General features: G+C 36.4%; 1 protein-coding gene across 1 annotated transcript in view; it reads left to right on the top strand.

Annotated features, from left to right (window-relative positions):
* The window catches only part of EMCN (endomucin), a 95864-nt gene that overhangs the window by 33206 nt on the left and 50485 nt on the right, over window positions 1-12173 (top strand). The window contains exon 2 of the mRNA XM_032400895.1: window positions 8089-8211. Within this exon, the coding sequence (XP_032256786.1) occupies window positions 8089-8211 (123 nt within the window). The remainder of the gene's footprint in view (window positions 1-8088; window positions 8212-12173) is intronic.

The following is a 12173-nucleotide window of genomic DNA, read 5'->3' as shown; positions in this document are numbered from 1 at the left end:
GTTCGCAATGCCTATTTCAAAGTTTGTCTTTCACATTTCCCTCTAGTTCTGGGTAGACCAACACCCTAAAGGGCAATGCATTTAGTCCAGGTAACATTATCAGACTGCAAATGAATGTAGTCATTGTCCCTTGAAATACAGAATTCCCTTTTGGGCTCAGATTTCTCCCTGGTAGCAAATTAATGACTCCATAAAGCCATTGTGTATGACTGCTAAAGTACAAGTTTCCACCTGGTATATAGAAATGCAACTTATACTTTATGATTTGCCATAATGGATATTTACATTGTAACTTCATCTTAGAGGTAATACAATTTTATTGTTGAAGTGAAGTTGTTCAACGGACACTTTTTATAGAGAGGAAACTGAGACCCAGAGAGGTAGTAGAGTGACTCACGCCACATTGCACAGTTAGTTAATGTCAGAAATGCCAGGTCTGGTCTTGCTTCCATCTCCTGTCATGTCATTTCATGGGTATAAGTTACAATTCTAAACGAACGTGATCTGCTGGTCAACAGGGTCTAGTGAGACCTTCCCTTCTGAAGAAACCCCTCAGGAGAGCCTGGAGTTAAGACCAAGATCTCAAGTCCAGAGGAAAGCTGGAGGTGCCATTAGAGAGAGACTAGGACTGTGCTCTCCTTTATAATCACTGCTCCTCCGTGGAGCCCAGAGAAGGGACAGGGTGGTGCTGTTCCTCCCAGGACCGAGAGGGGCCCCCAAATTCATGTCCTTCCTGAAGTCATGAGATGAGCCCAAGAGACTTGCTTGTGAAGTCTGTTGGTGCCTACAAGAATGTGTGAAGCCTAAGCATCTTGTTTCCTTGGAAGATGTTTTTTTGAGCTGCCAAATCACAGTTCCTCTCTGGCCTGAGGGTACAGCCCGGGGGGAGGGATGGTGGGACAATGGTCTAAAAATCTGAGAGTATGGCCAGGTTGTTCCTTTTCCTTCCTACTCTCACCCCTATAAATATTAAATACAACCGTTGTCTTTTTATGCCTCGAGAAGTTGAAACTCCTAAAACCCAAGTCCACTTATAATAGAGTCCAGAATCTCAAATATCTCCTTATTATTGAATATAATTTTAAAATAAAGTCACAGTTATTTCTGTGAAGGAAAATGACTGCACTGCACCGTCATTTCAAGCCTGATATCTGGGCGAGTGGAGGAAATTTCCTTGTATACTTCCATCCACTTGTGAGCCAAAAACCTTGAATTCTCAGGTCCATTTTGCAGATATTGTTGTTTTCTGTTTTAGAAACTCACCAATGTGATCCTGCCTTCCTGTTCTCCCCAGAGGGGCCAGGTGGCTGAGACACCTGTCCCCCCCACTCGGAGCCTGCCAGGCTTGGCGCTCCCTCCCCACCTCACAGATGGCTGGCAACCTGAGGAGATTCCTCTTTCAGGCACAGCTTTCTCCCTCTTATCTGAATATTTTCCTCACTGTGAGAGATGAGATTTTCTTCTTCCTTATCTCCCAAATTCATTCCAGCTAGGAAATGTAAGCATTTTCAAAACTTGTGTGCTTGCTACAGTATTTTGTGAGTCTTAATTGAAAACGTACTTCCGATTTAAAATCCTTTTTTCAAGAGTTGCCACTAGCTCAATGTTTTCATTGAAAATGGGATTTTCCTATTTTCCTCTCCCAAAAGATTCTGCTTGTGTCTAGTATCATCAATGCCCCTTTCAGGCCTCATGTTATATGGCCTCCGTTTTACTTGGCACTGTTGACTTTCTTCTTCTATTTGAATATCCTTTCTTTCTTTTCTCCCATGAAACTTTTTTCCTTGATGTGTTATCTGATTCCTCTTGAAATCTCTTCCCCCGAGAAGTAATTCTGATTATTCGTGACACATCACCTTACTTTGACTTCACTTAACATTGTATAGAACCAGCTAGGCACAGTATTAATGAGCACCATTTTTATATGGCCCCTGAGCATAATCTTATGGTTGTTTCACATATGCATAGCTTGAGTATCAAAATAAACTTTAAGTTCCTCTGGGGAAAATATGGTTTTCTATTTTTGCTTAGTTCCTAATGAAACCGATGCTTGGGTGCTTGGGTGGCTCAGTCAGTTAAGCGTCTGCCTTCAACTCAGGTCATGATCCGAGGGTCCTGGGATCAAACCCCCTGTCAGTCTCCCTGCTCAGCGGGAAGTCTGCTTCTCCCTCTCTGCTCAGCGTGCTGCTCCCCCCTGCTTGTGTGTGCACTCTCTCAAATAAATAAATAAATAAAATCTTAAAAAAAAAGAAATAGATGCTTAATAAATGTTTATTGAGGTAAATAGTTCATTGGTTAGTGAGCTACTTATACATTTAAAATAGGATATTATGAAATTTTGGGGTCAGTGCAAATAGAAGAAATCAAAGACACATCATCACATAATAATTGTTATTTTTTTAATTGATAAAAAATTAACCGTATTTAATTTGGTTGGCAATAAACCAAAGTGAATTTTGTTATGTTAAAGGAAAAGGATCACTGTTAGTGTAAGATCGTGTTACTGATAATCAGAAAGAGTTGGTGTCTTGTCTTTTGTGAAGGTGCTGTTTTGATGGGAATATAGCAAGTGGTATAGTATTTATTTCTGTGTTTGTCTGTTTCATTGTATTCATATACAAATATATTTTACTTTTATATCAATTTTTAGTTTATTATATTTTTATATTTTTTCAATACATTTTAATATGTATATTTTTGATGAGTGAGGAAAAATTGAAATTTTCAACTTAAACTTCACTGAAGATTATTTATTAACAAAGAAGATAATAGGGTATCAGTTGAACAAGACTGTAATACTAGCAATTGCTGACAAACTGCTATGAAGAAAAAGCCCTCTCGCCATTTGTAACACCCCAATTTATACATTACCATCACATGCAAGTTTAAGAAGTGGATCTATGTTCATTATAAACTGTGACGCATAGGGGATAAGCATCCTCAAATGGTAACGGAACAATTGACAGTTATTTTATTTCAATATAAAATCTATATAAAGTTTTTAAAAGCTTGAGGAAGTGGGAATGTATAGGAGGTGGCTTTGTATAAAGACAACATGAATTAGTGAGAATAATACATTATAAGCTATTGAAATATAAAATTACCTACTTTGCCTTTAATTCCATAGATTAGTTGATCTAGGTTTTGAAGTTATTACCTAATAATGGTACTTTGAGGGTTGTAAGACCATTTAGTAATTAGCATTTTGTATATGCTCTATATATTTCTAAAGAAATCACTCTTTTATTTCCTTAAAGAGCTTAAAACTATCTTCTGAAATTTTGTTTATGGTTAAAACTCACAAAGTAAATATTTATTCCTGTAGTTCAAAGGGAAACTTCATTGTCTCTGTCAGAAGTGTATTCCACATGCTCAAATAGAATTGGGAAAAAAAAAAAAAAGATTTTTCTGTATTACATAATATAGAGTGCTCATTTAGGAATTAAAGCCCCTTTTTTAGTAATTGGGTTATGATCTTTTGAAACTACCTTAAACTCATACATTTTCTAAGCTATAAAATGTAGGGATTCTATTACAGTGGGATATTTTTTAAAGTTCTTTTGAGGTCTCAAGTTTTATAATTCTAAGTTACTGCCATTCAGTATTTGTATTGATCTAGAGAAACCAAGATCTATCTTCTCTAGTAGTGGTTTTCCAGTGGGCCTTAAACGTAGACTTGGTAGGGGAAAAGATAATTGGAGAGATAGCTTCTCATTATGAGGATGGATGAAACTCTAACGTTTAGAGACCACTTGTAAGTTACTTAGAAATGTAATTATAAAGCATGTCTAAGAAGATTGGAGTAGACAACCTAATCATTTGAAAAGAGGAGAAAATATGATAGTTGGTTTTTCAGCCATAAGCTGAATTTTCAAAGTTCTCATGATTTCTGTAATTAAAATAGTTATTTTTTTAAAATCCCAATCCTGCTTCATCCTTTTGAAGCCTAGGAAACTGAGTGTCATAGTATCTCTTGTGCTCTTTCAGCTGGTGTATGGGTATAGGGTGGAATCAGGACAAAATGCCATCTGTTTTTCTTACAACATCCTGAGAAGAGCACTATCTGGTTGGTCATAAGCAAAGATATGAAACACAGGTCTCCTTGTTAAATTTATCTTTAATTACTTTGGAGATAAAGAAAAGTGAAATGCTACCTCATATGTCTTGTGAAGAGAAAATACTTCAGAATAAGCCATTTTCCTCAATAGTTTATTATGAGATCAAATCAGACCTAAAAGAAATTTATAGAAAATGCTGTAAAAACATAACTGGTGGTTACTTGCATCACAGTCAATAAAACCTTCAACAGTGGTAGTTAGAATAATTCTTTCCCACCGTATTGTAAGAAAATGTTTCTATTTGCAGAGTTTTCCAACTGAGTAAATCTCTATTTTTATAAATAGCTGTAGTAGATTGGAAATTGCTTTCAAAGCTTTAAGTCTGAACCTTTTACGGATGTTTATGGATGGACACATTTTATATGTGTATGTATGTAATATATATATGACAAAATGATAGTATTTTTTTAAGAAAAAAACCCAGTGAGGTATTTTGTCTGTTTCCTCATCCTAGGTATGTGAGGGCAGAACATCTGTGCATCTAGTCAGTCACTAGTCAAAGACAGAGAGCAGGCAGAGCGAGAGTATGTGGCTTTGCATGGAACCAGCTTCCCACAGCAAGATCTGTGGTGGTGAAGAGTATCTTCTCTGGATTCAAAGGGGCCTGGATTAAAATTCCAACTGTGTTACTTCCCACTGCATGATGTGGGCAATTTGCTTATCTTTTTTGAGCCCCAGTGTCCTCATCTGTACAACGGTGATCATATGAGTATTGGCATCATGGCGTCTTTTTAGGATTAAAGGAGCTAATCCACAGGAAGTGCTTACATGGAGCCTGGCACACAGTGACACTCAATATTTTCAGGGGTGGTTTGTCAGTCCTTGCCGAAGGAGGGAATTCTCTCTGTTGGACAATCTGAAGAACGAATAATGGAGACGTTAATGAGTGCTACTGGCTTAAGATTTTACTCAGGGAAATCAGTGGCCAAACGTGTTGCAATCTGGTGAGGAAAAGCTTTCCAGTACATCTCAATCTTACCACACAGCAGTTAAAAGTGTGCCTACTTCACCTGGGTGGCTCAGTCGATTAAGCGTCTGCCTTGGGCTCGTGTTATAATCTTAGGGTCCTGCGATCAAGCCCTGCATTGGGCTCCCTGCTAGGTGAGGAGTTTGCTTCTCTCTCTCCCTCTCCTCCTCCCCCTTACTCATTCTCTTTCTCTCAAATAAATAAATAAAATCTTTAAAAAATAAAAAAAAAATTAAAAATGTGCCCACTTGTAGTTGGCCGCAAGTCATTTTATGGATGTGAACTCACTGATCTCACATGATGACTTCAATAGGTCAGAGACATTGGTAAACATAAAAATGGGGACTTGCCGTTCAGTTCAGCTGGTGTCCTCTCATTGTCCCGCCCCACCCGTTTCCCCATTGTTTTTCCTACAGTAGAATTTCTATTTGGTCACTTTCCAGGGCTCCTCACTGACTTGTTAATAGAGTCCCAAGTCCCACGTTCGGTGTTCAAAGTCCTTTATGATCTAGCCTCCAGTATCGTGCCAGACAAGGCCCACTATGTCCTTTCATAGCATGGAGCAATCCAGCCAAACACAACTGTTTGTGATTCTTTCAATTACCTCTCACTTCTCCTCCAGACCTTTGACCGTGCTCCTTCCTTTAGCCTTGTGGACATGCTACTTACTCTTCAAACTCTAGCTCCTATGTCAACTCTCTCATAAAGGAGCCCTTGCTCATGCCATCAGGTGGTCATCCTTTATCTTGTAAACTCTTGCCCAATGAGTGTCCAGTAGCTTTGTCCAGTAGCTTTCAAATTTTTAACTGGAATCACAATAGAAAACATATTTTGCACTGATGCATGTTTTATACACATACACACATACACATGCACGTGAACTTCATGAAACAATACTTACCCTCATTATTTGCAATATCCTTCTAATGTTTCTTTTCTCTTTCATTTGGCAAAAGTTCTAACTGCAATCTACTAACTAGATCTTAATTCCTCTTTATTTGTATCATAACCTGCAGTTTGAAAAACACTGATCTACACACCCCATAGAGAATATCCTTCGTCGTTTATTGTGTATAGGCATCATGTTCCTTACCAGACTGAGAGCTACTCACAGGTGATACCATGTAGTACAATACAGAGTCTTTCATTAGATCTAATCATGCCTTTCACATCAGTTACCCAGTAAGTATTTGTGGAAGAGAGAAAAAGGAAAAAAGGAAGGGAGGAAGGGAGGAAAAAAAAAAAAAAAGTCTCCGGAGATGTTGATTATACCCAGAAATTGAGGTTGTTACTATTTAGCAAGTCGACAGATAGGGATCATTTAAGTTATTTATAGGTGAATTTTCCAGTTAAAGTGGTATGTGCTTCTTTGACTTACTTTCTTCAACATCATTTTAAACTTAGAAATCAGTGTTACATCATAGACTCTAGGATGCAAACAAAGATAAGGATAACAAAATGACTAATACAGAAAAGATAACATCATGCATGCTTGCTGTGTTCCTTCTCCCTGCAGGGGGAGTGGGGAGGGGGGTGGTGAGAACAAGGGTGTGAAGTGTATCCAGAGGTGAAAAAAGCTTTTGACTTGATTTCTGTAAAGCCTGTGAAAAGGCACTTCTGTCATTCCTGAATGTGGTGAAACATCTATATGTGCTGAATACATCAAGTGATTTCCGTGTACTGTCTATAAACAAAGTCAGTGCTAAGTGCTAACACTTCCAAGCACCTCAAGTCTATAAAATGAAACAGGAAGTACGCTCTATCCCCTGACATCTGAAATATTGCTTTTCGCTCACATGCAAGATTATTGGTTTTTCCAGATTCAAAGAGGAAAATTTTGGATAAAATTTAAATTTGAAAAGTCGTACTAATGATATGTATTTACTGTAATGACATATCCAGTTTGACTGGGATAACATGTCTTTTTCACTCAAAGTCCATCCCCTTAACTAATGTGCTATACTATATATACTCTATACAGACAAAGTAACAACGCGAAAACAATGCCTTCCATGGACATGAATACTTTGTCTAAGTCCTTTGTACACGTTTGTTTGTTATTTTCCGATCTTCAATACAACAGTGAGTGTATAGAGACAAGACCAACAAATGCAGGATTAAAAGGATTCTATAAATGCTAATAAATTCAGTAATATTATGTAAAACAAATATTTCCATAAATCACTGAGAATTAAGTCCTACATACTTCACTTTGAAAAAATAATAATATTTCAATGGGAATTTTAAGAATTATTATTAAATATTGACTTTCTATTGCCAAAGAAGTATTATTAAAAGTAAACATGTAATATACATAACAATGTATCACCTTCATTTTGGTGCCTTTGACTGTTACAATTTAGAGAAATAAATCATTTGAAAATGCAGATTTATGATGGTTCCATTGCCAAAAATTTAGGCATGTTGCAATGTTGAATTTCTTTAAAATTTATTGTCTTTCTTAAAAAAACAAAAAAATAAAATTTATTGTCTTCCTTTGGAATATATAATAGAGAGAGAAAGTAGGGAGAAATGCTTTATATCAGGAAGAGATATACTAATACTGACATTTTACTAATTAATAATTTCAATGTGCTATGAAAATATTTAGTAAAACATCCACTGCCCAGAGAACGTCCATTTAATTATTTCATCTGACAATGTTCATTAAGTTGGCTTAAAAATATTGTTAAATTTCAAATTTGTACATGTATTTCTCACTAGTTTTGTCAGATAGCATTTTGTTTCAGAGCTATAGACTGCTTCTGACAGCTATCTTGAAAATCCATGCCATTGGTGAGAAGCAGCTGGAGTTAGTGAATGAATACTGAACTGAAGGCTGAATTTATTACAATTAGAAAATTAATTTCAAATCCATGCCTTACTTACTGGCATAGCAAGAGTATACATACAGTTTACTTTGCTTAAATATACTAGTCTGTTATTTGGCAAAATAAATGTAAACTTTAATGCAGCTACTTTAACACAGTTTGCTTTTTGCAGATGTTAACAGTATAACCACTCATGTATTATCATCAGCAACAATTTCTCCAACAAAAACATCTGATTCGAAACCAACCACAGTGTCAAATCCTGTTATGGAATCGACAGCTGCAATGTCTACAGGTAGGATTAACTCTTAATGAAATTTACTCTAACTTTAACAGATATAATTAGTAGCATCTATTTAATTTAATCACTGAAAAATAATTTGAGATCTTATATCTATTGTTATGAAGGTCTGTGCTATTTCACTATTTTGAAACTTATATGTTATTTTGGGTTGAATACAGAACCCTGAGATCACAGTGGGCTTCTTTGATGATATCCCTTTGGATCATTTCCTGTTTGAGAATAATCCTATTGTGAATGTTACAAACACGAAGTTTATTTTTAGAGAATAAAAAAATTACCATTTCCTTAGTCATAAAAATATGTTTCTAAATATACCAATTGTCCACTTAAGCAGCACCGTTAACAAGGTGAAACTGTATTAATAACACACTGATCTTGTTAGTTATATTGGGCTGATAATAGATTAAATTTGTAAGATTCGGTAGCAATGTCATCATTATTGTTTACTGGACTGAGTGGCAACTGCATCATGTTTTATGGTTCTAGGTATTCTTACCATCCATGAAAAGTAAAATGAGCCATTGGGGTCATTTAATTAAAAACCCAAGAGGTTATCAAGCTAATGCGTCCGGCATTGTCCCTCCTGCAGCACACATAAAATGAGGCATATCGTTCAGGTTCTATAATCAATGGAGAGAGAAATAGAGAATTACTTGTTTGTTGCTTATGGGCAGAAACTCTGGTTAGAATGCTAAGGTCACTGGAAGACCTGAAAATCGTATATCCTAACGAGGAGATAACTGAAATTCCTCCTGCTCTCTTCCTCGCCTCTCCACTTACTCCTCATTTGATTTTCATTCTAAGACCAAGTTCAAGTAAAAGTTCAAGAGGACCAATGAGGGCTGGTTCATGAGACTTAACTGGGGTGGTGATCCTCAAAGAAAAAGGGTCTGATGAATATAGTCCACTATTTCTGAAATGTGCAATTCTAAGATGAAGCCAAACCAATTCTCCTAGAATTTCTGTACCAAACTGGGAGAAAGCTTTACACAAAGAGGGCAGCACAGGGGATTTTGTTCCCAGAATGTGGTATGACCTATATCGCCAATCAAGGGAAATCCCAAATGACGCAGTCAAAAAAGCCAGGGACTATAGAGCCTCCAGCCAACTCCTGCTCTGTATTTTTTTTTTCTTTTCTCTTCTCTTCTTTTCTTTTGTTTTCTTTTCTTTTCTCTTCTTTTATATTTTATTTTATTTTAAGAGATGGAAGTTTATTGAATACACTGCAAGAGAGCAGTGGGCAGGACAGCAGAAGGGAGACTGTCTGCCCTTTATTTTATTTTTAAAAATTGTTTCAACCCTATGTTTTCAGGGTTTAAGCAGAGAGGCATGCTCGCACTTTTACAAAGTATAAGTATTTGCTGCTTCTCTCTCTCTCTCTCTCTCTCTCTCTCTGTCATTCTCTCTGTGAGTTGCCAGCTGAGTTCTCAGCATAAAATTGCACTCATTTGGTAAAAGCATGTTACTTTGGTAATCAAAAACATCACCCCAAAAGAACCAATAAAGAGAAGGTAGGTGCTGATATTGCATGTTGACTCAAAGCGTTGAAGTTTTGCAATTTTTACATTAATCCTTGGGACTTATGCTTTCTCAGTGAGATGATTCCTAGCCCTGACCACAGTGACCTGTGGTGAATAACAATGTCCAAATAACACAGACCCTAACCATTATGTTAAGTGATCATGAAAGGAAGAGATGGAGGGTTCAGTGAAGGAATTCAGGCAGAATTGTCATTTCTGATACCGAGAATGCATCTTACCTGCCCAGCTTGGAAAGGAAACAGCTTTATTTTTCTTTTAAGGCTTTCCAACCAGATGTTCTTGTTTAAAGGTCAAAAGATACTTGAGTTAATAGTGCTTATGTCTATCTAAAGCACGTAAATTTTCTTTCTCTTGACAATGGCAGAAATTCCATCATCAGAAAAGTGGAAAATGTGCCACTGAGGTGGGAACTCTTCTTGTAGTGACGTAGCAACAGTGACAGAGGTGACTGAGAGCTTTGCTTGGAGTGGGGTTTGCTTTCAGAGGTTTACCCAGTTAGACAGATGAGACCTGATCGCTTCCTAGCTACGGATCAAGTGCACTGCCCGTTCTGTTCAAAGGCCAAGGGCCAGAGTTAACATCAACACTTGGCAGACACTGAATGTCATCATCATGAGATGAACTTCTAAGATAGAAAAATAAACCTGAAATTTCATTCTTAAAACATAATTATTACTCAGCTTGATTTTCAAAGCATTTAATAGTCAAACATTTTTTAATTAGCTGAATTAATTTATCAGCACTGATCTTTCGCCTTTCCGATACTAAATAGGTGTTCAGTTTCAACTGAGGTCAGTAGAGGAGCCCAGTGTTTTTGGCCACCTCTTCCATATAAGGTGCCAGTTATGGTCATGTTTACAATGCACATCGTCTCTGGAAACTAAGATAAAATTGAAAAGAAGGGACTTTTTAAAAGGCAGTCTTGTAAGTTTTCTCATAATATTTGTGGGAAAATAGGTTTGGGTACCATATTTTTCCCCATATCTGTCTCTTTTTTTTCACTGTCTTTATATGCCTTATTGAGTTTGAATTGAAAATGACTTACCTGGGATATCTTTGTACAAGATTCTTTGGTTTTTCCTTTTCATGGAATTTTGAAATGATAAAGTTGGCATTTTGCTTTTAGTTTATACTCACAAGATATAAAATGTTTATAAATTAGACATTTTTTTGAAACCCTGATGTCCTAAATGGAATTAAACACAGTTCCAAAAGATTATTTTGGAAAATGTTATGGATGAGAGTTTACTAAAAATTTTACAGAGTACAATTATGACATTTTAATGATTTAATCTTTTATAAACATCTGTTGAGACAAAATTATATAATATCCCTAAATATATGTGGCTATAGTATTCTCTTATTGTTCATGTTAAATTCAATATATTTCTTTTATTAACTAGAATAAGTCCTTAATCATTGTTTTGCACATAAAATTAACAGAAATCACAATCCTCATTAGTTAGTGCAACATTTTGCTTTTGCAATAATAAGGATGCATTTATACTTCAGAATTTCAACATATTTAGCACATAAGAATTTTATTATAAGTTATATGTAGAATGCTTGTCCATATTTGAGAGTGAATATTCATACATTAACAATAAATCTAAAATCAATTGTATTCTGTTTTTGCTATAGATATAGTAACATTGATTAGATACAATGATCATGGGCATGATCACAAGATCGCTGTTCACACACTAGCTCAGGAATACCAGAAATGGATAGCCATTTAGCCCTTCAGTTTTCCAAAGATCAAGGCTGAAATTGAAGCCAAATAGATTTGGGCTGAATGCTTGGGCCAAAGCTCAAATTTGTTACATATCTTCCTTCTACCAAACATGAAGTCAGGATAGCTATAAAAGAAAAGGTTCAAGGGCTTCAGAAACTCCAGAACTGCACACACTTGATACTTTTTCTTTTTGTATTCATGATTATCATTATATCTGTCCTAATTATTTCCTGTAGTCATCCTTATTCTTGAATTTTCAAGTGAAATAGGAGACATATCCCAGTGAAACATATGAAACAAGGTAATTGTAAAAATTCAATTCAGCCTGTTATTGGTACCAAGAATGCCAAGAGTAGTGCTGAAGTGAAACAAATTCACCATGTCTAGCTGGAAGGGACACTTCATTTATATCATTACATCTTCACCTTAAGATGGCATTCTGGGGGCACCTGGGTGGCTCAGTCAGTTAAGCATCTAACTCTTGATTTGGGCTCAGGTCATGACCTCAGGGTCATGAGATTGAGCATACGTTGGGCTCTGCACTGAGCATGGAGATTGGGATTGGGATTCTTTCTCTCCCTCTCCCTCTGCCTTCCCCCCAGCTTGCATGCGTGCTCTCTCTCTCTCTCAAAAGAAAGAAAGAAAGAAAGAAAGAAAGAAAGAAAGAAAGAAAGAAA

This window comes from Phoca vitulina, unplaced genomic scaffold, assembly GCF_004348235.1.
Source record: "Phoca vitulina isolate PV1807 unplaced genomic scaffold, GSC_HSeal_1.0 scaffold3, whole genome shotgun sequence".
NCBI lineage: Eukaryota > Metazoa > Chordata > Mammalia > Carnivora > Phocidae > Phoca > Phoca vitulina.
Note: the sequence above shows the minus strand (reverse complement) of the source record. Positions and strands in the feature narration are given on the sequence as shown.